Genomic DNA, 27,990 nt, shown 5'->3' with positions numbered 1-27,990 from the left:
ATGTAGACATTTGCAAAAGGGTTTTTTTTTATTATCACCATTTAAACTGTCATTCACTAAAAAACAGGGCTACCAGGTTATTGACATCGAAGCATACCATTGACTATGGATCCATACAAATTTATGTGGGTTTTTTTTTTCAATTCACCCTCATATCAATATGTAGCAACAGGCTCCAAATGCAAATGTATTATCATAAACACACTCTTTGCAAATTTCTACTGTTCTTCAACTGTTCATCAGTTCCTTCCAACCTCGTCTGTATTTGAACGAGATCTGATTCATGGGACTGAAACATTCATCTGATTCATCACGATAGTTTAGGAGTGTACAAGTAGGTCTTTTTTGTATGTGTGTGATTTTTGCACCAGGTTCCTAATGGTTTGATGATGGCATTATAAAGCAAACTCATCATTTCATGATTCGTCATTTGACCACAATGCTGCAGGCAAAATACTGTTACTCTGATAACCTTATTAAAATAAAGGTTTAATGCGTTTTTTTAAATGTGATCTTTAATTAACAGCATATTTTAAAAATGTCCATCCATTAATTTCATGTGGTAAGAAACATATTACATATGACAGCAGCTTGTTTTAACTATAATAATAATATCATAATCAAGGTTAACCATTTTAAAATGGATTTTTCTAAGTTAAATCCAGCAATGTAATTAGTGCACACTTTTTTTTTTACAGTAAACTTCTGTGAAATATTTCATATTTGAATGTGAAGTTATTTATAAAGAATCATATTAAACTTACTATGATCATAAATTAACAGTATATTACAATGGGGAATTATATTTTATGGTGTTAAATAAAGATAAATCCAATCATTTCATATGTGGGCTTACCTTCTTTAAATGTGAAGATCTGTTGTTTATTCAACATTTTGATGTAAAGTTACATTTAACAGCTTATGTAACATAATAGTCTCAAATTAACTGGATATTTTCATAATGATAAACCCATTTGCTAGTTTATAAACTTGATTTTGACATTTTTTGAACATATAAATGAAAGTATGCTGCCATATTTTATCCTGTTAAATATGCATCAAATGTACAAGATTTTTACATTAAATTACACAATAATTGAACTAATTAAAGTATTTTTCTGCAACTTTACACCTGGTTAATTGTACTACAGCAGTGGTCAGTATTTGTTGTTGGTGTAATTACTGTTTTTACACACGTAAAAACCTTAAATAAAGGAAATTTTAGAAATACAAAGATGTCACGTGAATTAAAATTCACAATTTAAAGTCGTGATTTTAAAAGTCACAAAACTGCGCTGGAAAATCTCCATTTTAAAAAAATGCATTTCGGTGTATGATACAGAAGCAAATATGGGAGGTCTGCATGTTTACTGCTTTAGTGTGAAATTGTGAGTACATCTCAAATCTAATTGTAAAACTCGATCACTACACCAACTGGAATCTGTCATATTACAACATATCCTGTTTAACATCCACTGCCATAAATCAGTGTTATAGCTAAATTCAGTGAGAAAAAAAAATCAAACAAAGGTCAGATAAAGACAGTGATTTCCAGATTTTCTACAGTGAATATACAAGAAGAACATATTGTTCTTCTTGTATTGCCAATGTGGTTTTAAAGTGTTTCAAACAATTCTAGAAGTATTTTTAATGTATATATCAGTTCTAAAATAGTGAAGGCATAGTTCAAGATGGTGGGCGGTATACTATTTACTTTCTTTCCCCAAGAATTAGATGAGACGATCAGTGCCTCAGAAAAATATTAGACAAATTCTACAAACCAATTTTCTTAACTTGGCATGAACGTGAAACCAACAAGCCAAACTGCCAGGAAGTTAAAAAAAAAAATCTGCCAGCCAGAACTTCTAATTAACACCTAATCAGTGTTTGAAACTGAGAGATAAAAATGTCTTGTTGCCATGTCAGCGAGGTTATCTGCAGCCCGAGCGCAGCAGTAACCAGATGCTGGTTTTAGTTTCACAGTGACTGCACAGACATTAAAAAAGTGTAATGTTTCTCATGTAACTCTGAGCAAGAATGAGATAATTTCTCAAAATGTTAATGTTTGGATTTTTACACAGAAATGGTGAATCTGAATCCGTCTTAAGAAACTCAACGTGTAAAGGTGATGCATCAAAACACAGAAACACTCAAAATCTCAGGCCTCAGTTGCAGGGTATTTTTCATACCAGAAACAGTGAGGGACACCATAAGCATTAAGATGTGCATGCTAAAGGATGGAGTAATTTCCCCCCCCCATTTCTACAGGAACCATGGCTAAACATTTAGTGTGGAATTTTTCTCTTGGATAAGCTTGCTTGCTTGAAGTTCTTATTTCTGTCCAGTAGGGGGTGGAAGTGGACTTTAGTTCTCAGCTTTGTAGAAGCTGCACAAATATATAAGTGCCACTTTTATTATCAAGGGGAGGTGAAATGGTGGGTGATGGTTTAGTATGCTATTAAACCCACTCATATAAAGCAACATATAAAGGAAGCAGTGTATACATGGTATACAGGGAGTCTTTCTTCAACCATTTCTTACATGACAGAGCAACACCGGCAGCTCCTGTGCGTAGAACTGCCTTTTCCCTCTGTTATGCCTGGTGGAGATGTATTATGTGACTCTTTATCACCTTCCTCTGCCTGCACATCGATTCCAGCTCCGTTTCCACCCGAGGGAATAACCTGAACTGCTTCATCTTTGGACTCTTTCCCGGTGCCTTGCTCTGCTACCTGGTCTAATGGTGAATAAAGTGGAGGAGGCATTTCAGGTCCTAAGACATGCTCTTCTCCATCCTCCGTGATTATCACTCGTTCCACAGTGATCATGCCTTCCTGCTCCTCTTGGCTCTGACTCTGGTCTGTTGTAGCGTCAGCGTATCCCAAGAACACAAGTGTGACAGGACTTTCCTCCAACATCTGATTCTCCACAATATCTACTTTTTCCAAAGTGTCTCTCACTGCCATCGTGTTTTTATCATCTGTGTTTCCCACATTTACAACACACTTCTCACTTCTCAGCTCAACTTCTAAATCATCGCTTCTAGAGCCGCCGAATGGCCTGTAGTCTTCCTTTGATGTGCTGGGATGGGTATGAAGCGACAGGCCTTTTTTCTCTGAGCCTTTGCTAGCTTCTACTGTCTCTGTCTTGGTTGGTGTGACTGTGACTTCATTCAGCAGCACTTTCATCCCGACCCCATCGATGACACTCAAGATCTGCCCGAGCTCTTTAGACGAGGGTTGATCTGCTGACCCACTGATAGTGTGGATGCTCCTCCTGCCGTCGTCAAAGACAGTGGTAGCCTTTGGAGCACCAGCTGGTGTGGACACAGGAGCCACTGACCTAACGATGGTGGCACCTGTCTTGGGGTCCCGCTCTACCTGCACCTCCAACATTCCCAGGACTGCAGTCACAAAAGACAAAGTAAAATGCTTACAGTGAGGCAAATCAAAAGGCCCAGTTATAATTAATGATTCATATTGATCTAATTTCAAGTCATTCACAGACTATGTGAGACCTTTATTTTTCCTAACAAAACTGCTTTTAAATGTTTCATAGGCCTGGGTGTTAACAAAAAGTGAGAAAGTACTAAGGTCAATGCCAGGTCATGAAACAGAGCTTTTGTGTTACTAATGTGAGCCGGCACAACAGAAATTATAGGGGCACAATGAGCAAAATGTAGCACGCTTATTCTCTACACACAGCCCTCCAGTGGGCATTAAAAATTAACCAACAGAAATAACAAGAAGGCTAAATATAACATTGTTCCCAGGCCTTTCACTGCAGTCCCTTCATTAAGTCGTATCCTGGGGGCTGAACTTGGACGGAGCAACATTAAATAAAGAGGTCATCATTTCCAAGGGAAGGACAAAGAGGGAAATACAAATAACTGAGGATAGCCTTTTGCCAAAATTTAGGTTTATCAACTTGTACAGTTGGCATTTTCACTGGTAAACATTTTTGTCATGCACACTTCATTAGCATTCACAAAATTCCATCATCGATAGTCCATTCCTGTGTCTCACCTGATCGGCCATCTTGCCCACCTTCATGCAACATCCTTTGCGCCATTAGTACAGAAAAGGGACCCACAGGCAGTTTGTTCCCTGAGAAAGAAAACATAGACATGGAAATAACTGTATTTTCAGTGCAGTGTACGCACAGAGTGTTTTTACTTGCTTTTCTATTTGATGTTAATGAACACAAATCACCTGACTGACAATGTCTTCATTAAGGATGTCATTTGTGCACTATCTATATTAATAGGCACAGTTATTACTGAGACAAGGTGATATAATGAACATGTGCCCAACACTGCTAACAGTTTTCCATTTATCATTACACTGCTCACTCACAAGATTAGACGCGCATAAAAAGAGTGTGGAGGTTTCAGGATGACGTGCGCAGACGAGTTTTGACAGTTCACAAATTTGCTCTCACCACAACTGAAGGAGCGATAGCAACACCCCTTTTCATAATATAATAATAATAATAAGAAGAAGAACAAGGAGAAGAAATACTTTATTTATTCCAATGGTTGGGATAAATAAAGTATTGTTACATGAAAAACAACTTAGCTCAAACATAGTATCTTGTAGTTCTTAAATACGTTTACTAAGGGATGAGCTCAGTTAAATAGAGAATTGAGGTACTTTGACTGCGCCCTTCCCAAGGGGTCATCACAGCAGATGGATCTGCACAGATTTTCCTTCCTCCTACTCTGGAACAGAACTTCCCGTTCATCTAAGCCAGGGACGTCAAATTATTTTACACTGTGGGCCACTGGTTCAGGCCAGTGAAAGTCCACTTTTAGTCAGTGTAAAGAACAACTACACATTTATTATTTTTGTTTTTTTTTAATAAAAAAGAACAACATTTCAACAATACAGCTCAGTTTCTGCACACGATAAAGATGGGCTTAAATTATAGGAAATAAATGTTTAAAATTATAGGAATATTTCTCTACCCTGTAATTATAATCCCATAATCCACAGATAAATCATACATTTCTTCAGTAGATAGTGTAGATTTTAGATAGTGAAAAAACAGGAACTTTCTGTTATTTTATTGTTTTAGTGTACTTGCTTATTTATACCTATTTAGTGTCCTATGAATACCATAGAAGAGGAGTTTATCAGTGGGAAAAGCTGTAAAACTTAAGAAAAGCCGTCCAATGGGCCTGATTGGAGCCAAAGATTCTGGCCCCTAGCCCTTATGTTTGACACCACTGGTCTAGGCATACATTAGCTTGTAATACTCTAAGGGTATTGTGTCTCCTCCCAGTGATGGTGCAAGACCTCTGCATAGTGCTGAGTATAAATATAGGCCATATCTTATCTAGAAAATATACAAGAAACAAAAACAGAGATTAAAAAAAGCCTTTAAAATCGTTGATTTCTTTTCTCTTTTCTCTTTATGATTTATTTATTTCCCTGGAAACAACATGTGAGTAAATAACAGGAAGTTCCAATTTTCTCCTTTAACATAATTAGGGTTGATTTTTTGTATGCATCTGTCTGTTTATTTATATCTCAAACACTAACATCACTCATATATTTCACTTAGTGTCAGATGTTCACTGCTTCATATCAGGGCTGGATGTGCTTTTATAATGTATACACTCTTTTTACTTCTGTGTCCCTCCCAACTCCATAGAAGCTTTGTTCACAATGTGGAGATTGGCCAAAAAGTGCTGTGATAATGGTCTTCTTGTAGCACACAGAGTCAGAAGGAATTTAAGTAATGTTGTTACGCTCAAAGTAGAGCTCTTTCTCAGCCACGGCTCCATTCTGTCACACAGACTTAGATTATTATTCTTCAGGCAAAGACTTAGTTATGGCAAATTATCATCTGCCAAGAAAGAATGGTTTCTAGGCAGGCATAGTGATGAAAAGTGACAAAATATGATAGCAGCTGATGGTAAGCTAATGGCGGCTACGTGCAGCTGACTTCTTACCTTGCACGTCCTTGTCAGTGCCAGCCTGTGGGTAAAGGGAAGAGACTATTTTAAGTACTCCCCATGGTCAGACACTCAAAGCAGATACTGAGTCTGCAACTTTAAACTCATGCCTCTGCCCCTCGCTTTCCCGAGTCCTCCCCAGTTTGTGCCCTGCTGTAAATATTTCACAGCCATCGTCAGAGAAGTGTTGAATCAAGTTTAGTTCCATCAAGTTAAAAGAAGCTGAGACTGTCTTGCCCAACAACCATTTCATGCCTGATACTGGCTGTCAGCATGAGACAGAGCTAAATGTGGGCTGGACCGCACAGTGGAACATTTGGTGGAGGCCAGAGGTCAATAAATACGACACATTTTTTGATAGAAGAAGAAAATACATGCTAAAATGTATACATGATGCTAAGGCATTACATTAGTACAGCTTGCATTGAAAAACAAGCAGGATGTTGTCAGTATTTACCTAATTTCAGGTAAAGGTCTTGTTGCTCCTGTAAATATATTTAATTACTCGCAAAAACCTATCCTATGGATATTTTATTGCTAGGCCTACAGTGCTTGTCCACTTTGCTCATGTATGGAAACTCAGACATGTATGTTAATGTTATCATGTTATTATTTTTATGTTCATTAAATCCCAAAGTGCCACTGCACTAAAAACTTTTATTTACAAAAAACAGCATATACATAATGTGAACAATATACACATACATGTAACGTACACGTATTGTGAACAGTGTACATGTATGTTTTGAGATCAGCTAATTAGGATATGAGTGTTCTAAAAATAATTCCCATAAGCTTTAACGATGTGTATTATCCTGGTACCCCAGGCAGTTAATATAATGTACTTCCTCCAGATTAATTAATGTGTCTAGGAGGAGTTAGGTAAGAGATATAGATATAGATGTACAGACAATTTAATATTTTGTATCAGGAAAAGAAAAATGTCAAATTAAAATTAGTGGTGTCAGCGTTAATCTCGTGGAGATTTGCCACGTTAATGTGGTTATGTCGTTAACGTCATTTTAACGAGATTAACGCTGACAGCACAAATTAAAATATGAAGTTACTGTTGTTGTTGTATATATGTAAATGCTTACTCAACCTAGGGCACATCTTCCTATTATACTTGAGAGCAGCTTGGTCATCTGGCTGAAGCCGTGCAGTCACTAGAGTCTGTGTTTTTTTCTTAAGAGACCTCTTTTCTGGCAACCGCTGCCCCCTCTGTCTCATCCTCAGGCTTCTTTTGACTTTTAGTTTGTTCCCTGACACACATGCACACACGCACACATTGTCGTAGACATCATGTGTGTCAACACAAAACGACACACATTAGAGCTCATAATATAAATGATTCAGAGCAGTGGACACTGTGTTTGTGTTTATGTCGTACGCCCTAGGCTTTAATCCATCACGTCAACTGTCACATGGCTGCCTTCTTTTTGAACTCATCATGGCTAGCAGAGCAGTGGGTCTGTGACAGAATACTGTATGCTTCATGGCAAACATTCACATCTTTAGAAAACGATGAGTGTGAGCCAGTAAAATGTAGATTATGTTGACTCGTTAACTTTGACACAGTCAAATCAGTGATTCGATCAACTGCATCTGAATGAAACTGTTTAAATGTGGCTGTGTGTTCAGCAGCTTAGCACAGGACTGAGCTGAAAGCTGTAAATTGCATGAAGGACAGGAGGTGGAGTTGTTTCACTGAGCCGCTGGCCTCTTGTGAACTTCCTCTGAAGAAGGATGTCGAAATAAGAGTCAAGGAAAGTTCAAACTCAGAAAATCAAGAAAACGAAGCAGAAGGACAGAGCTGGAGGAGAGGCGGCGAGGATGGGTCAGATAGGAGACTAGAGTAAATGTTGGGAGATTGTATCTGCAATAATCATGAACGGATGTTTCAGCAGATAATTTTTTTTAAATAATAATAATAATAATAATAATAATAAATTTTAATTTTAATTAAAAGGCACCTTTGGTGACACCCAAGGACACTTAACAATAAAATAATAATAGAGATGACAAAATGAAGAACAATAGAAACAAAGTGCAAGATAAAATTAACAAACAGTGTTTTCACAGTGAATATGCAGATTTGAACAGATGAGTTTTGAGTTACATTTAAGCTGGAGGAGAGAACCAATGTTTCTTATATCTGGGGGTAGAGAGTTCCACAGTCTGGGAGCAGAGCAACTGAAAGCAAGAATAGATGTAGACTGGGTGGAAAGAGGAGGACGTAATCTGTTAATGCTGCGTAGATGGAAATAGGCAGTGAGATTATTGATGTGCAATTTATAGGATAGTGAACTGTCTAGGTAAGATGATACCTAGGCTCTTAACCTGAAGTGAAGGGAAAACTGTGGAGTTATCAATAGTGAGTGAGAAAAGATTTGCCTTCAAAAGTTTGTATTTAGTTCCAATAAGGAGATTTCAGTTTTATCCTCATTGAGCTTAAGAAAATTAGAGCTGAACGAGGATTTTAATTCAGATAGGCATTCTGTAAGGGAAGAAGTTGGGAGGGAAAAATCAGGCCTGCAGGAGAGATATAACCGGGTGTCATCAGCAAAACAGTGAAAGTGAAGATCCAATTTGTGGAAAATGGTACCAAGAGGGAGGATGTAAATTATGAAGAGAAGAGGGCCTAAGACTGAATCTTGGGGTACACCAGAAGTGACTGAGAATAGACAAGAGCAAAATGATTTAAGTTGAATAAACTGGGAGCGGTCATGGAGATATGATTGGCACCAAGCTAGGGGTGTGTCAGAGATGCCAAGAGAGGAAAGTCTGCTTAGACACAGCTTATATATAAGCAGCTCAAAATAATTAAAGGAGCACTATGAGAAAAATCAGAGGTCAGTGAATAAAAAAAGTCCTGGTCAAGCAGGTTTTCTATCAATTGGAAGGTCAGTAGTTTGATCCCTGGATATTCCAGTCTTCAGTTTTAATGTATCCTTAGAGAGAATACTGAACCTGCTTCATCTATTAGATATATTTGAAATAAATCCTTAAATATTAAAATAACACCTTTAAACCACTTAAATGTTTTGTCTAGATTAGAGTTGTCCTGATCAGTGATGGTAAAGTTGACTGTTGAGATTTGTAGATCAGTTCCCCATTCACAAATTAAATTAATATCATTATATGATTCCCTTTAATCAACTGAATCTGCCTTGCTATGTTTTACATTTACATACAATCTCCACATATAGAGACAAAGTCCCCAGTCTGCAACCCACAGAACCTCTTATTGCTAGACACCACAGGGCAGCCCCAGAGATGCCATGTCCATGGCCTAACAGGTCAGAGCTGATTTGGTGAGCTGATGGGCACCTGCGCAATGTTAATGTGTGGCAGTCTGAACATAATGTGTAGCCTATATATGACCAAAACCATCTGCCAGTGTTAACAGACCAGAAGGGCCCATTCAAGGGATCAAGACAAACGGCCAGCTGCCTGGCAGTGGTCCTCTTACTCGTTCTGCAGTCCTGGCAGAAAGACTGAGGATTGTATTGCTGCCATTTTGGATCTTACTGAGTATGAGTCAGGCCAGCAGCCTGCTGTTGTCTGAGAGTGACAGAGAAAAGATGTCACAGCTCAGCACCACAGCCCAGAGACCCAGACATCTTGCTCAATGCGATCTGTCACTCATTGTCGGGAGTGACATCCTGAAACCTGACAATTGGGTGTTTTAACACTTTAGGCCAAAAACTAGCAGTCCTACCTGCTGTAAGTTACCTGCTTTGGTAGTAGAGCGTCTTTCGAAATACATGATTTTTTTTATTTACATTGAGTTTGATGTGAAACATCATTGAAAGACATAATGTTATTGGTCAAAAGTGGTTGCTTATATACACATTAAATGAGAATTTTCCAGTTTTTCCTTGTTTATCAGAACACAGTATCCATGATGGAGGAACACTACAAATATACTGGAGAATATCATCATGTATTTCTTCCATGGAAAACAAATACTACTTCACATTTACTGCCACAAAGAAGAAAGGAGGTATTGTTGTATCTTTAGGCTCGACTGCAGTGCGGATGGTCTGCTCCTGCCGTTAGCAGTGCACATGCCTGAGGCTGCGGGTGTTTGGAGAACGCAGAAATGTGCTGCACAGTGTGTGGGAGGCTTTTGCAGTGTGCATGATGCAGCACACGGCTACTGGCTGCATAGACAATTTAGGCTGTTATGTCTTGTTTACTTTAAAAAGCTTATATCCTTCCTTCAGGGAACAGTTTAGCAGTCAATGGTATGCATAGTGGCTTGCAGCAAACAGTGCCCATCCAATATCAAATAAAGGTCCTTTTCTGACGTCATCATTACAGGAGGAGACGCTTGCATTTTCTCTCAGTTTTCAACACAAAAACAGCCAGAGTTTTATGTAAATGCATTTTCTTCTGTGCACCACTTGGTTGTGGTGAGAGGTGTCTGTAAGATTTCTGCCATTGAAACACAACATGTAACTGAAAACAGCTTGCACATGTGTGGATTGGAGCAAATCAGACATAATAAAGTCCAAGTGACCCAACCCAAAACATCTGACTACACGTCAGCTGGGGAAATATCTCACTCTGGCAGCCACAAGATATGGCCTGATATAAGGGTGGGGCCTACCAGCGGCCAGTTTTTAACACAGCTAAAAAGAGAGCAACAACTCCAGATCCCTGCCTCAGTTTACACTGCAGTCACAGTTTAGCTGAAGGTCCAGTGAGACCGTCCTGTGTCTGAATGGCAAGCATGAGGCCACTGAAAGCTTTATGAAGTCATAGGTGCAAATAATAAATAAAGAGAAATGAAGCAGCAAAAAGGAAACTGGGGAGAGCAAATTGGGCGTGTGTTGTGAAAATCTCTTGAGTATGACGTAATTTTCCATTTCAGCGTCCCATTTTCCATAAAGGAAAAAAGGCACAATTCACTGTAAAAAACACGACATTTTTTTCAGTGTAGCCGTTCTCCCAGATGTTAACAGCGAAGCATATACAGACTGGCTGTTATTTAGCACTTTTCTACTGTATTTGAGCACTCAAAGAAACTCAGGGTTCAGTATCTCACCCAAGACGTTTTTTGACATGTAGACTGTAGCAGCCTGGGATCAAACAACCAATCTTTCAATGAGCAGTGGATCTGCTCCACCTTCTGAGATACTAATGTCTCCTCTGTGGTTACCCAAACACTGTACATGCTTCCATGAAACAAGTATTTAGGACTAGTTAGCTAGCCTGTTGGCATGTAAAGATAGTATGGTGAGGTAGTTCTTAAAAAGTAACAAATAAACAGCACTTAAAGACTAAATTCTGAATACCAGGAAGACTTTGGACCTAGCAGCTGTTGCTGGTTACTAACAATAGCTAGTAGCTAGGTATTTTCAGGGTAATATGAACACAACAGGACAGAAAATGTATTTTGAAAATGCTAAAGGTGAAGTGTGAAGATCCTATAAAAAAAAACTGGATTCAGGCAGGCCTACAGACCACTCAGTGACTTCTTGGTAACCACCAATCTCGGTGGAAATTGTGTATTCCGCGACCGGGCAGAAAGTGTTTGTGGGCAGTTGCTAGCACAGCGCTGCACAAAAAAACTCCTTGTGTTAACTTTGGCCACTAGCATACTCCTGCCATCGCCAGTAGCTTGTGCTGACTTGTGTTCCGACTCATCTGCAAACATTTCAGACACTTCAGATATTATTTAAATTACACTTTTGGGTTGACTTTGAGACAATCAGCTATCAGCACAAGAAAGATGCAAACCTTTTTTTTCCCCCAGTCTCACTCCTGAGTTTCTCCTCTTTTTACAGTATGGATACCTCTCCTGGTGACGCAAGGAGAACTCAGGTCAGTGACAGGAAAAAAGTTTGAAATAAAAGCATTTGAAGTTGTCATCAAAGGGAGGATAATAGTACATTTAAAACATGTTTAGTGGCCAAACTCTGGATGTCCATGTGTGGATACAGTAAGATAAAGAAAGCTTGTACAGTTTCACACTCCTTCACATTGTTCAGGATTCATACAAACTTTGACCACATACTTCTTCTAATTATTTTCTAACACTGAATGTTTCTGAAAGCATTGAACTGTCTGTACTGACTTCAGAAACATATTACCATGAGAGGATTTGCTTTCAAGTAAGTTTCTCATTTTTTAAGTCAGTACTTACCCCTTGTCCACCCTTTGTAAGTTACCTTCTAAGAGCCAAATTGCCAAAAAAAAAAAAAGGCAGGTTACTGCAAGATGAAGCAGCAGAGACGGCTGTTTTTCCTCCTGCTTAAACCAGAGAGAACTGAGAACACGGTTCATATCGCTGTGGGTTACACCCGCTTCTAATAGAATTCTTTGGTAACACCCCTTTACTGCCGTGTTCCCTAAAGACAAGGACTTGTTCTGTGTAAAAGGAGTCTACTGAGAAACACAGACAGTGAGAAAGAGTAGAGGGGGGATATTTTTAGGAGATGTGACCGACATATTAAAGCATTGGCAGAGTTCAGGGATACCGAAAGAAATACTTCAGTGACACAGCACATTGCATACATGCTGATGCTGTATGCCTACTGTTAATGTAAGCTATAAATATGCTGAGGTCTGCTTCAGGCCTTCTCTATACCCAGCGAAGTGGGTCACTCATGTTTGGGCTGATGGCACGTCTGAGTGCGGGCGGGCAGGCTCAACTCAGGCCCCTCGAGCCATTCATTTCACAGACCAATAGTTAGTGGCCAGAAAGTTAACTGTGGAATGGTTTCTGGACAGGCAGTGCATATCAAGTGAGACAATTCCACTGAAATGACAGGAGACAATGGCGGTGCAGTAAGATTATGTTGACGTGAGGTGAAAGCTCAAGATGGTAAAAGGCTGACCAAAGTGGACAGTAAAAGGGAAAAACTACGGAGTGAATGACTTTCAACTCAGTAGCTTGAAGCCTATGTTGGTGCTTTTCTTAGAATTATTTTTAAAAAGTGTTTAAATGATTCTGCTGAAGGAAATATGCAGTAGCAGTTTTGTGGCTTCTGTCTGATGGATAAATCTTACAGTATGAATTATGATACAGTATTTAATGAGAGTGCAGGATGTACTCAACTATTTCTTTTATTATTATATTAAGATTTGATTTTATGATTCTTGAATGACTTGGACCTTATTAAAGCTGCATGTACGGTACTCTGTGGAATTGCAGGCTGTCCCACATGAAAAATGACCGTTGTGAAAGAGAGATACAAAGCTGACTGCTGTAATGGTCTTACGACCAGTGATATCCTGGAATAAAACTCTCACAGACTCCTGAGTGGCAGCGACACAGCTGGTATCTGAAACCCATTATTTTCAATGGCTTGAGCTGTGCATGAACAGTTTGCCAATATGTTGAAGAAGCATGGTGTGTGGGAAGCGGACTGTGCCATACATTTGTGCGGCCAATAAAAACAAAGAATGGGCACGAGCTGGTGCACATAGTACATGTAACATGCAAAAAATGCTAGCGCAACACATATCTTGTTCTAACATGTGTCTAAGGCGACCAGATCAGAAGTGGACAAACTTTAACCACACATGTAAACAAGCAGCAGTATACAGGGTGTATCAAAAAGAATAGTCCAGTTTTCAGCATGCTTTAATTCCACAGCTGTTCACCGTTAACAATCGAAACACGTACTGTTAGAAACAGTGGATTTGGGATTTTTTACGTTTCCAGAAGGTAGCATAACAACAGCAGTGGGTAGAGTGGCTCCAGACGTCCATCCACTGACTATCATATCTTGTTAACATTGTAAGTTTTGTTTGCAAAGCTTTATATTTAACAATGTATTTTAAAATAAACCTCAAGTTTCGATGTCTATTGCTTTAAAATATATAGCCTTTTGAAATTAGATGATTTTTTAATGGAAGCTGTGCACAGTTATTGGGTCACTCTAAATGGAAAGGGTGCTAAACACACTCTGCTGATTCAATGATGACACCTATTAGACCTCAGTGGAAGGAAAACAAACCGCAAGCACAAACTTTGTATTCCATATTAATGAGAAGGCAGATTCAAAGAATTATTGATTGCTAAAGAGCAGGCTTGCTCTGAAAGAAACTAAGGGGAAGGGAAGTGATAAAGAGATTGTGCTGTACTACATAGATATTGATTAGCTCGCACCCTGACTCATAAATCAAACATTTAAGCCCTTGCCAGGACCAGGCTCAGCTAAGACAGGTGGAGTGGGAGCAGGTCCACATGCGTTGTGAAGCTGTATAAAAAATTGGTGCTTCTTGGTTTGTAATTCAATGACAGACTTCAGATTTAGTGCTGTCAGGTTAGATCAAACCTTTGCACTGCAAAGGACCTTTGAAGTCAGTGTGCTTAAAAATCCTTGCAAACGTAACATAATTTACCGTCACTGTACTCACTGCTTGTTAAACTGAGAGATCATCCCCAGAGAGCTGCCTCATGAGTCAACGAACCACTTATCTGAAGAGGAATGACTTCAGATCGCCATTACAGTGCGATATGTCCTGAGGTCCTGAGGGAAATTTCTTGAAATTTGGAAATTATTCAAGATTGAACTATTCAGAATTTGGCAATTAAAGGTCCCTGTTAAAGCAGCAGGTTTTGCCTGTCCTTTACACTGAGATGTCCAGTGGAAAAGGCCACGAATCAGGTGTAGAAGTCTTGTTCAACAGGGGTTCATGATGCAACACAGTCCACTAGGATATAGATTAAGTCACAGTACTGTGTTGTCTCAATGTTTGACATATTGCGGAGTTTTCAAGCTAATGGAATAAATATCTATATGAGAATTTTTCTGTAGTAGTTACTGTTGTACATGTCAGGGTCCTGGGTCTGAGCGACCCAGGGTCCCTGAGCAGTTATGGACTTATCTTTTATTTTATGTATTTTTGGTAGTGCTGTCCCTCTTCTCCCTATTTGCAGATATGTGTGTGTGTGGGTGTGTGTGTGTATGGATGCAGGTGTTTCTGCGAACACCTGTTTACAGGCGCCTTCAGGCCTGGTGGCTAGGGGACTGGCTGCAGATCGTGTGTGCCCGCGGGGGTCAGTGTTTAACGGCTGCTTCTATTGTTTTCCTGCAGGAGGAACGTGGAGAGGAAGGACAGATTGTGTTAACTGGGAAACACACACAGGAGTCTTGGGGAGCAAGGGGGATAAATTGTGCATCTATTGTTAACCACGCTGTAAATAAACGCACTGTTTGAATCGGAGAGTCCTACATCTTGGGTCCTCCTTCCCACATCCCCACGGTTTGCCCTGGCAAACCCTGACAGTACATGTGTGTTACTTTACAGACTCGCTATCAGAACTTTGTCACTCTGAGTCAAACGATTTGATACAAAGAACAAAGCACAGCAGAGATCACAGCAATTGCTAAGATCAAGACAAATTAGATCTGTGACACAGAACAATGTCCGTCTAGGCCACTGGTGGAAGAGTCCTGTCTTTGTGACATGTGAAGCACGAGTAATGAAGAGTTGTGCCCATTCGTGAATGAGATGGCACCGCTGGGAGATATTGCTCTGTTTCAATATGACAAGCTCACTGAGAGGCACAAGGTCACTGACAACCCCTGGGGGAACTGCTATCTCCTCATGACGGCAGCTGCAGTGCTATACATGCACAAACACAACACACAAACACACTGCATTGGAGTGAGGGAGTATGAATATGATACCTTATGTGTTATGCTTGAAGGTTAATGAGATGAGAAATGGTTGACAAAGGGTGGATGACTTTTTGTTGGCAGTCTAGCTAATGTTTCACAAGCAGGAAGCAGGCTTACATGATGGGTGTTAAACATTTGAGAACACACATGCTACTTCCTGTGGACACAGAGAAACAGTGAGACGATGCAGTAACATGTAACAGTTAAACATCCCAAAGACATAAAGATCAGGTACTAAAGTACAAGGATGAAGAGGTTTCAAGCATAAAAATGAAGAAGGGGCGAACAGATGTGGATTGAATTCCATGGAGGTTTATGACCCAGGAGAAATCCCTACAGTGAAAGGAACAGAACAGAAAGTCTCTTTGAATCATGCACATGACTCATATTTAGAGCTGCAGCCACTCGGTGGGCTGACACAATATTTCTATGCAATAATATCACTTGAGTATTATAAGAAAAAGACCAGATTAATTACAGTATTTCATTGAGGAACTGTGTGGTTTTTTAAAAAAATAAAATAAAACAACACTGACTATTGTCAGTATATAACTTTTGTGTTTGTTGAGCATGCATTACCAACTTGAATATATTTTGTCCACAGTGACAAGACCTCCTACTCCTCTCTGCAATAATATTCTCCCAAGGACATAACGTTTTTTGGGGGGCTCCAGCTGCCAGTGTTAGTAGGGGAGACCGGGGATAGTTGTAACATGGGTCAGTTGTAACACTTCCAATTTCTCCAATCAGGGCTAAGTTTCAAATGATGTGACTCATCCTGTGCATGCCCAATTCAGTTCTGCTATCACATGTGAAAAATCAGCACATTTTGTCAAACACAGACAATTTAACATGAAAAAAAGTTATTTGTATGCCAAAAAGTAAGTTTTTCTACTTTATTTCAATTTCTAATAGCATTATCTGCTTTGCAGTTAAACTCATCAAACTTAAATTATGTTATTTGTATGTCTATGGGGATATATTCTGTGTAGGTCTTTAGTGCTAATGTTTTAGCCGTTGGCTGTAATGTTAGCTAGTTCATGGCTATAGGAGTCTGGGTCAGTTGTAACAGCAACAGTCTGGGTCAGTTGTAACAATAATGCAGATGTTACAACTTACCACACTATTACTTTAACTTATATTAAACAAGTTGGGGCAACGACATCAGCAGAGAGAGGTTCACTGGTCGCTTTTGTATATGCGGTTAATGCCATTGGCAACACAATTCCTCCACTGTTTGTGTTCCCACACATACATTATGCAGACCTCTGTGTCAGAGATGGACCAGTAGGAAGTACTGGTAGTGGAACTAAATCAGGATGGATGCAAGAAACAGATTTCCTCATCTTTCTGAAGCACTTTGCAAACCACACCAAGGTAAGCCATGATAAAAAGTAATGGAATTGCGATGCTGGTGAACAACTACATTTTTTCAGCTTCATTGTTATGTTCAAAATTGGTGCAAGAGTTGTAGGTTATAATGCCCACTGAGCCAATGAGGCCAAACTCAAGGAAGACCAACCAAAATTAATGAAATATTCAGTTTCAGAAAATTCCATAATTTGTCTTTTTTGGGGGGCTGGAATATGTTCAAAAGCTAGATTTCTGCATTCTGTCACACACACACAGCTACATAAATGGATGTAAGTGCATTCATGTGTTGAATAAAAAAGATTACATGTTAATGTTTTGTTAGTACCCTTATTTCATTGTGTTACATTTCACCCCAGGATATGTTACAACTAACCCAGACTATGGGGTTAATTGTAACATTTCACTCTTCGTGTTTGAGACCATACCATGCAATGGGTAATTGTGCTGCAGAGAAAATAGCTGCACTATTTAATAGCAGAGACATGTAAATACTTTGCATTACATTTTGAATACACTACCTTAAAAGAGCTCCAATTTACAGACAGAAATGTCAAAAATGTTACAACCATCCCCGGTCTCCCCTACTGCGGTACTATACTTAATGACAGACAACATTAGTCATCATTAAGTCATTAAGTCCCTGAATCATTTTACTTTTAACATCTATGCAGGCAGTGGTGTATAAGACTGTGTCAAAAGGGATGCAGTGGCAGACCTTATATTTCTTTTAACAGACCCAAATGCAGACACACAAGACAGGGCCGGGCTTAAACAAAAATCGAGCTGTTTATTAGGCTGGAGTAAATAACAAGCAAGAGCAGGTAGATGCAAAGGCAAAACTTAACTAGAGCTACACTGGGAAAAACTAAATACTAAACTCAAGGGACAAAGAACATCAAAAGAAGATAATGAAAACCTGAAGACGGATTACAGAACATGGAAACCAGGAAACATGGAAGCTAGGGAACTCAACGTGAAGACAATGACAACGAATGACAGAAAACTCACACACTAAATACACAGAGAGGAGACGAAGGGAGTGGCAACACCTGAGGAACACAGCTGAAACAAACGAATGTGATGCCACAGGGGAAGCAACACAGAACGTGGACATGAGACAGTCAAAATAAAACAGGAAACACCGTGAGACGTGGACTTGTACATGAAATTCACACAGGAGGAAAGGCAGACGAGAGAGGGAACACAAGAGAGCATACATGAAAGCACAACACACAGCACAACACTACAACGACGCGACGGGAAGCTGTGAAATGTGTGTTTCTGTTTTATTCTGTTAGTATATTGTCTTTCTTGTGCTTTTATTTGTTTCCAAATTATTATTCCTAGTTTCTGGTCCCTTAGTACCCAGTTATATGAATTTCAGTTTAAGATTACTCAGCTCCCACTGTTGAGACAAGACTGTGGTTATCAGGAAAATTTACTATTACCAATGAAATGGTAATAACATGATACTTGTTTAACCTGATACCCCAATATTACAACATTATAAGCTGTAATTGCAAACGTGAATACTGTTGCACACAGATAAGTATGAATTCAATCTTTAATGGTAAAATTAAAAGGTAAAATAAAAAATTCTATTATTCGCGTTGCTGATTTGAGTTTCTCTATAACTGCTTTTAGAAGTTAATGTGAATTGCAAGGGAAGGAAAATAAATAATGGATTTTTTTGTTGTTGTAGAATTTAAAATCCCTCGCTAGATATTCTACTGTCCATCCATAATGCATCGGACTTTCTGTTGCATATGAAAGCCATTTTTTTTAGCAGGGGAAAGAAAAGAAGGAAAGAAAGGCGGGCACAAGAATTTCACATCTGTATCGCTTACAGGATGGTTGGCGTTTTAAGTTTTTCTGCCTTATCTTCTCCTCGGGGGCTCAAAATGGCCTTTTACTGCTGTCACTTTCTTTTCTCACAGTTGAGGTCTGAAGTGACAGCACAGTTGTGCAAGTGGTGGGAAGGAGTGGGTGTGAAGACTTTGCACATCAGTGGTACACAAGAGATGAGACACAGTATGCTCCTGATTTTCAAAGTAACAAAATAGCAAAACTGCCTTCTGATTTTTATCATGATCATTAGAGGGGCACACACACACACACACACACACACACACACACACACACACACACACACACACACACACACTCCTCGTGCCTATGGTACGACAACTTTTCTCCGTGCCCCTGGTACACTGCGTAGAAGCACTTTGCCACCCACACACACACACACACACACACACACACAGTTTAGGAGGCAGAAATAAATCTCGTGTTTCAGCAGGATCACTCATATCACACACTTTTTTTCAGTATAGCTTTTGTACTCCTTCTTGACAAAGTGAGAACAAATTTGTTCGCCCAGCTGAGCCAGGTCAGTTAGGAAATCAGGGGCAACGCCCCCGTCTTACTGTGGCTTTAATTACCATCTGTGACAGCTAGACTGGTGTTGTTTTTTACTGTGTCTATTTTATTCTCAGTTTGTGGGAAACACAGATTTCTTGAGTGTCACAACATCTTAACTGAACAACACAGTTACAAAACTACAGACCAGGAATGAGGCCAGGTGAGCAGACACGGGTACACAAACAGACGACCTGACAATGAACAAAGGAAGATAGAGGACTCAATTTCACTTAAAGGCAATGAGGGAAGTGGAAACACATGGGAAACACAGCTGACACAAATGAACATGACGCAAAACTAAACACACCGAACATGAAACACAAAACTATCAAAATAAAGCAGGAAGCACTGAGATGTAGACTGACACATGAGCTTGACACAGGAGGAAAGACAAATGAGAGAGTGGAGGAGATAGAGATATGATGGTCTGTTGAAACATGGAATTACACACAGGAAAGGGAGTTAAGACATCTCGACAAGACAACATGGAAATGGAAATGTTTCCTCATAGCTGGCTATTTTTAGAGGAATGTATTATTTTGTTTGTTTGTACCACTTAACACTGAACTATGAATCAAAAAAATCTATTTTAAATCATATATTTAGGCACTTTATACTAGAAGCCTGTCTCAAACATGTAATTTGTTCCCATTTCTTCTGTTGAAACTATTTAAAATGTCAAACATAACACATTTAGACAAGGATAAAATGAATTTTTTTACACCAGTAAAATCGTGGCATATCTCAGTATGATGTGCAGTGTGTCCTTAAAAATTTCACGTGTTTGGACAAGTGGAGGACAAAAGAAGAAGTGTCAGGTCTAAAAAAAAACATCTAAAGCAGGTGAATAATTTCTGAAAGTAATAAATGCCCTTAAACACTAGTAAGGATCTGACACAAAACTTAAGAGATGCATCTCGCTCTTCAGTTGATGCATTTACTGTTCACTGAAGCCTCATCAGAAATGGTCTCAGTGGAAGGATGGCTGTGAAGAAGCAGTTCTTAAGGAAGTGAAACAGGAAGAAAGGGCTAAGGTATACCAAATTTAAACAAGAAGAGGACTGAAAATTCAGTGGCAACAGGTCTTATAGATGGATCCAAATTTGGTTCTGTTTTTAATAAGGTCAGCAAAGAAGTATTACAGTGATTATCTATTGTCAATGGAAAATTGTATTTAGTAGTCAGTATAATCTTTTAGTGATATAAGTTTGCTTATGGTAGGATGCTGTTTGTAGTTATTTGTATTAGGAAATGTTTAACCATGTATACTTAGAAGCATATAATTAATTGTGTAGTGACAGGATGTGTGCACCCCAGGAATGCACCCCCACGTCCTGGGAGCATGAGAGCTCGTACCTTGTCTTATTGCTTTACGGTAGGATTAACGTAGCTATGTCTGTTTTAGTTTAAGTGCTTCTTTACATATAGATGAACTGTTGGACTTTCCAGACCAGCAGGTTAAGGGAAGTTGTTTATGGGGCCACACTCTGACCCCACACACACACATACACACACATACGCTCAATGGAGTATAAAATAAAGACCGGGGCAGTTCTCTCACTGGAGTCTCTTAGAGTGGAGGCTGCCCTTGCTAGCAAGAAGTTCTGTGTGTTTCTCTTCTCTGAGTCTTTACTGAAGAAGTGTTTTAGAACATTTTCCCTAACATCTATAAAACATCATAAAGCGTTACTATCAGCAAACATACTCTCAAAAGCGCCAGTTTGTTGCAGTTTGTGAGTGCGGATCCCACGTAGATTACTTTTTTTTTTTTTAGTGGTGGAAATGGGGTTCAATAATGGTTTAGAGCTGCATTTCAGCCAGTGATTGAGATATTATTAAAACTGATGAAACTATGAACACAGAAAAATATCCTCCGAGTTTGAGCTACCATGCACCTCCATCTGGAAAGTATCTGATTGGCAGCAGCTTCATTTTTCAGCATGACAATGATCCCAAACACACTGTCAATGCAGTGAAAGCATACCTAGATTGGAAAACATGCAATGACCTCCCCAGAGCTCAGGCCTCAGTATTATTAAAGCAGTATGGGATCATTTGACAGAGAACAGACGAAAAGGCAGCCAACATCTAAAGAAGAGAAAAACGTCCTTCAAGAAGTCTGGAGAAGTATTCATGAAGACTACTTAAAGAAATGATAAGAAAGCTGCTTAAGAGAGGTCAGGCTGTGCTGAAGAATAAAGGGGGTCATACCAAATACTGACAGTGAAGCTTGTTATTGTACAAACACAGTTTTTACCTCATACACTGCATTTCCATGTGTGCTTGCACTTGTTTCAATAAATTGCTGGACCTATTTCCTATTTTCTAACAAAGCATAAGAGGATAGCTCAAGATGTTTGCACATTCCTCTGTCTGCTTTGCAAATTAAACCATGCTTGTGGCTTGTGCTATGACACCAAAAAGAAGACATCATAGTGGATCTGTCAGAGTGCAAAGATTAACTTTGAAAAGTAACAAAAGAGCAACAGATCTCTTGCTGTATGACATAGATTGTTATGTTTGGCACAAAAATCAACACAACAGTTTTTTTTGTAGAGAAAGTAATGTTTGAGTGTTTACAAGTAATGGCAGATCATCGTGTCCGCAGTGGATGGAATTTGTCAGACACAGGGGGAGACTGCATAACTGGAAGCCTCCTGCCAGCTGACACCAGAGACCCTTGGGGTGAGGGGCCTGATTCAGATCAATATGCTCTATGTTACAAACTTGCCTGAGGCAGACTCATGTATGACACATCGCGGTACATTCAGGTATTTGCGCTCACACAGAAGTGATCACTCTGTTTTTATCTCAGCCTTTGAGTCTCTTCTGCAGTGTCAGATGTTTTTTTTTTTATTTCTGTGGAGTCGTCATCTTGCAGCACAGATTGTTAGCCATCGTGCGCGGCTCCCTTCAAAGGCCTGCGTGCAGCCTGATGTCAGCGTGACTTACTTCATCATTGGCTCAAATCAGCATCAAAGCCCCATCAAACACGAGGCTGTTGCAGATGGCGGCTGTGTGCTCCGTTGCCTTGTTTGTTTGAGTGGCTCTGTCAAGTACTTGTTAATTAGGAAGAAGGGAAACCCGTGCTTCCCAGCAGGCTGAATGCTGCCCTCAACAGCTTTCAATGATTAACCCCTTCCATCTATCCAAATAACAGATCAGTAAAAGATGATGTTGCTCACTGTTGCACACTATGTGCTGAGCACATTTCTCTCTGTGTGTTTTCATTTGATCCCCTGTGCGCACTCAGACTTTCTCAAAGTACTCCTCAGTGCACATGCTGCCATGCTCGGATGCACTCTCTGTTTGGCTAGAAAGGAAAATGATGTACTGTCTAGAGTTGTCTCAGTTCCTACTATAGTCTGTGCTGAGCTGGGGAGCATCTGTGGGACTAGTAAAGAATGAAAGATATCTGAACAAACATGAACACACTAGTATCAGCATGGCAAACAAACAGTTAGTTACTTAGCCATTAACGATTTGAAGCGAGCAGTCGCTGAGTTAAACTAATGTTAACTTTGAGCCAAATGGTTTTGGCGATAACCACTGGGAATGAAAAATACTTTTAACTGACATATGACAAAGACGGTTACGTACACAAACGGTGCCATTGGTAACTTTATTCCTTGCATCGTCGTCTGAATCATGTAGATGTCAAGTTACCCACGTTACACACACTCTGTGAAAAACTTTACAATCTACTGACCCAACGTAATCCCTAAACAAACAAGCCGTGTTTTTTTTTGTTTGTTTTTTGGGACAATCAATTAAGCGGAAACAGGGTCCAGAGTGACCAAAGGCTGTCGTGTGAGATTTAGTTCCACCCAAGATCTATCCTAACTAAAACTGCTGAAAATGCAGTGCCTTGCAGCTTTGTTTCTGTACAGCGTTCCCATGGAGACACCTGTCCACCAACTACCAAAAGCACCTACAATGGGTACACCAGCAACAGAACTGGACAGTGGATGGGTGGCCTGGTTTTCTTTTTACATCATGTGTCACTGAGGAGGAGATAACAGCAGGTAGAGGACAAGCTTGTGGAGGCAGTTTGACGCTCTGGCTGATGTTCTGGGAAAGCTTTGACAACTTAGCTCCTATCTAGAGATTGTTGCAGATTTCCATATTAATGGTACTCTCTGATGGCACTGTAGTCTGTGCCAATCCCCCAAAATTAACATAGCTGGCAACATGTGTTCATGTGTCCACTGGGGAATGTGGATGGGGGAAATTACAACTTGAACGCTTTTAATGGCTTAATATTAATCAAATTACTATATATCTATATCTACTATAGCCTTTATAGTGAATTTATCTAGTTTGTTAAGGACTACGTGACAACATTACTTCAAGTAGACTGACACCTCAGACGTTAATTAAGTAAAATATGTGTTGCTTAGCTGATATGTAAGCTAAACAGTTCCAGAAAAAAAAATGGTGAAACGTTTATGAATACATTCATCACATGTCCTCATACCTGAAATGTCTCTAGTGAGGTTATCTCGAAAATTAAAACACTTTTGGGGGTTCTCCCTCTAGCCTAACCTAACACTTTAAAAACATGAAACTCATTCTGATTAAGTATCTGTGGGATGGGCTGCAAAAAACAGTCAGGTCCATGGAGGCTTACACTTACACGATCTGGTGCTAACTGAGCTACCCAAGTCATTTTAATGTTTCAATGCCACATTCTAAGCTTACCTTAGCTTAGGAAACATGAGAAAGAAAAAGGTTGATTTATCTGAAAGTGTTGCAGTATGCCAATTTTTAATAGTTGTTGCTCAGTTTAAACACGTAAACATGATAGTTAAAGCGCTGTAGATGGTAGATGAATTTTGTAACTCCTTTATATATTAACTGAGCACAGAAACGGTTCCATCCTTTGTGCAAGTTTAAGTGCAAATGTTTAAATTTGTGTTTACAGCACAAATGCTTCCTTCTTCCCATTAAACTCTTAGCAAGAAAGCAAAAAAGCTTATTTCCCAAAATACTGAGCTTGTGATGACAATTGTGTACAATATCAGTGCTGTGACCAGCCACAGCTGTGGGTGCATGTCCTCTTGGAGAACTTCAAGGGCCTGAAATTACATGGCTCGAGTAAATGTGTCTGCAGAAATCTTTGATTTGAAATGAGTTGATGTTTCAGCTTCAGCTACTGTGCAGCCCCGTTTTGTGTGTGTGGTCTGAGAGTTCTCACACTTAACATGCTCTGGCAGTAAGTCAAAGTGGTGGTGTCAAAACGTATGCAGAAATCGCAGCGTTTATTCTGCCATTATTTAAATGTTGCCATTGTTGCATTTTTCACTTGCACCTCAACTGCTGTGACACGCCACAGCAACTTCAGCTTAGTCCCATTTGTGAAACGCCCTGAAGATAAGAGGCATATGTATAAAGTATAAAGACTTGGACTCAGTGCGTTGCGATGATCTCATGAAGCTCATGAACCCAATTTTTTTTATAAAAGGAAGTCTGCTAAGAGTTGCCCTGTATTTATAGAAAAGAAAACTACAAGATTATGAGACCTACATAGTGAGCAAAGGGATGAATAGAAAATGTCCTGTTTGGAAAGCACTTCCTCTGTTAGACAAACGTAAACTTTCTGGGGGGAAATGGAGTAAACTTTCTGGTAAATCAATTTGCATCTTTGGTGAAAAAAAATGACATCAGTTTGATTTGTGGGAACATATTTTTTTCTGCCTCCACGTTTCCTAAAATAACCACAGTTTTGCTTTGGTCATGAGAAGCTGACCTCAGCAGCACTGCACAAATCTCATATACTAGCCCTTCGCTCACAATCCTCCTAATCCTTTTTCCCCACACTGCTCCTGCTTTTGCTGGATTTGGCTGAAAACCTCCTATGAACTGCAGCTCGGAGACTTTACTGTCATATTACTAACTGCTAGATACACTTTTAACTTTCTTAAAATCGACTTAGAAAAAAATAAGCTATGCAATGGAGCAATATTGATAAGCCAATCAGTAGTGAGCATATTGATTGGCTCCAATTAACCTCCATTTAATGTAAAGTGCGTTTATGAAAGTACAGGTAGTTAAAAGCAGTGTTAAAGATAAAAGTTATGTTTTCGTTGTTGTTGTTTTTTTAACTGCACTTTAAAAAGCTGCCTTGCCTACGTGACTCAGTGTTCAGAGGAAAAATTGTGCACCTAGTTAGCTCAGCAGCCCTTTCTCACTTTCCACAGGACCCTCTCATCTTGCTCACAGCTGTTTCCCAGGCTGTAATCTACTTTGACAAATTACTTTCAATTAAAACATACAAAGACAACAAAGTCTGATTAAAGCAGATTTAATAAGACATCTGCTGCTTGTTTGTGTGAACATGTTTGTAACATATGCGCAGTCACACTGTGGAGACCTCCTTCTAGCTCTTTGGCCTTTTGCTGACTTCTGCTCTGCACTCTGACCCTTTTTTTTTGTTAATGAATGTTTCAAATCCAAGATAAAAAGAACTGGAGTATTTACCACGGGCAAAATCAAACCAACGATTACACTACAAATGAAAAGTGTTTTTTCAGTTCTCACAGCCAGTTAAAATTTTAAAGCCAGACACCCTCAAAACACTTCTATTTACTGCGTCCTAAAATGGTTACAGAATCCATAAATATGCACAAATGTGTCTTTCGTGTACACAGCTACACTTTTTCCCCCAATAATTTGCTTTTGTGGCGGTTACCTTAACTTGGCTCTCTTTTTTGTTAATATATAATACTTCTGAATTGAAGATACCTATAAAAGTGTTTATTATTATACCTGTAAAGCCTGAACCTTGAAATAATTGACAGGAAATACACTTTTTTTTTTAAACTGAAGTGTTTATTGGACCTTTTGGAAAACTTTCAAACAAAAATTGAGTTACAATTTTCCATATATATATGTTTTAATTGTTATCAGTCTTTCCACAACTGGGATTTGTGCAATTTATTGGGGGGAAAAATATTAATCAAATATGATATACTTGACATTACAGCATTATGTTCATTCTTCTCCATCATGTCCAAATCAGCCTGATAAAGTTCCTTAATACATGTGTTATGTATGGCCCAAAATGGCCTCCATACAAGAACGTAGTAAGCTCTAATGTTGACCAACAGGAAATCACCATGCTCACAATGCAATGTGAGCAGTGTGAGCGTTTTTTCCCTCCAAGTCAGACTACTGGCTGAAGACACAACTTCGGCTTGGAATCCAAGAGGTCAGGGTTGTAACCTTATCAGGCCTGGCGTTGTTAGAGGGTGGGTCTCCACACCAGATCCCGGGGCTTCCACTCTCAAGCTCAAACTTCTCCAAATCTTGACCAATTTCCTTTCCTTGGGCACAGAGGGTCTCCAATCCAGTCTTTTTTTTATCCCAGCAGATCCACATGAATCCTACTTAAAACGATTCCTCCCCCAGCATCATCAGATTACCTCAAAAGCTAAACCGGGCCAGGTTAAAAATCCTTTCCTTTAAAATGTGCACTTTTCATCCTGGAGTCTCTAAGGTCAACTGGCTTCCTTACTTAGAAAGCAGTTTGCTAACTGTAGCATGGGAGATGGGTGGTCTCGTAGGTTGTCTTGCATTGAAATCTGCTGCAATGACCCGGTTACTGCGTTCACCAGATATCAACACAATTTCGATCCGCTCCTCACGTGTTAACCTCTTCGACATGTCAATGGCTGTGAACAAAGAGAAACTTGTAAATAACTTATGGAAGAATAAAGTTACATTGAAACCAAGCACACCATTGTTTTTCTTGTGACATCACCAATAAGTTTGATGTGTCACATGGCCCTCTTCCTATTGAAAAAACAAAAGTTGTATCCAAGATGGCCGACTTCTAAATGGCCACCATGGTCACCACCCATCTTGAGGAGTTTGCCCCCTCACATATACTAATGTGCCACAAACAGGACTTTAATATCACCAACCATTCCCATGTTATTACGGTGTATCCATATAAATGGCCCACTCTGTAGAACAAGAATAGACCTCAGCTGCGTAGTTCAGTAATAACAACCGAACACATCATGCTTCCTCTATCGAAGAGTAAGTATAACAGAGAAAAACAGCTGTTTGTTTAATTTTAATATAAATGAAACAAACATTTTTCCATTTTTAAAAGAAAATCTGATGGCAATGGAAAAGCTAAATTCTGAAGTAGACAGATGTGTAAGGTGTCATGTCTAGGTTTGCCCAGGAATTACTGAATTGCTATATCCACCCCTGCAAAGAACACACGGAAACGGCATCTCTGTATTATCGTATGCCAAGCGTTGGGTTGAACTGGAGCATTCAAAGGTATGTCTTCTTTAATCAGGCATCTTCCATTTTCTCGCTACCGAATAAAGCTAATCTTTTGAGCTAAGACGTTGTAAGCTTACAGTTACTCTCCATGGGATCTTTCCCCCCTGCTGAAACAAATCAAAGAACTGCTGAAACCTACACATTAAGAGCGGATGCACAGCAGCACCCACATCCTCAGAAAGAAATGTATGATTTCAGCTAGTTTGCACACATTCATCTGCCCACAAAATAGCCAGAAGGACATCGCATGCTGACACTTTAACCAGCTCAGAGCAAGACCTTGCAGCATGC

The 27,990-nt window shown here is 39.5% G+C and overlaps 1 protein-coding gene across 4 annotated transcripts; it reads right to left on the bottom strand.

The window, feature by feature from the left end:
- Window positions 1–15: 15 nt before the first annotated feature.
- Window positions 16–12,296, bottom strand: LOC146575579 (uncharacterized). 4 transcript variants are annotated; one of them, XM_085270317.1, is made up of 5 exons: window positions 12,114–12,296; window positions 11,708–11,768; window positions 5,957–5,981; window positions 4,026–4,106; window positions 16–3,403 (listed from the first exon to the last, which is right to left on the bottom strand). In XM_085270317.1, exons 4-5 carry the CDS (start codon window positions 4,069–4,071, stop codon window positions 2,538–2,540), a joined length of 912 nt encoding a protein of 303 aa, XP_085126443.1. In that variant the 5' UTR covers window positions 4,072–4,106; window positions 5,957–5,981; window positions 11,708–11,768; window positions 12,114–12,296; the 3' UTR covers window positions 16–2,537. The 4 variants fall into 4 exon arrangements, with proteins under 4 accessions (XP_085126443.1, XP_085126444.1, XP_085126445.1 ...); XM_085270318.1 differs by lacking the exon at window positions 5,957–5,981; XM_085270319.1 differs by lacking the exons at window positions 11,708–11,768; window positions 12,114–12,296 and having other exon boundaries at window positions 5,957–6,912.
- Between the last annotated feature and the right edge of the window lie 15,694 nt (window positions 12,297–27,990).

The sequence above is a fragment of the Mchenga conophoros genome, linkage group LG4 (assembly GCF_057382185.1).
Source record: "Mchenga conophoros isolate Kocher_MC1m ecotype Shallow Benthic linkage group LG4, M_conophoros_male_GT1.1, whole genome shotgun sequence".
NCBI lineage: Eukaryota > Metazoa > Chordata > Actinopteri > Cichliformes > Cichlidae > Mchenga > Mchenga conophoros.
This window is presented reverse-complemented; position numbering and strand designations above follow the sequence as displayed.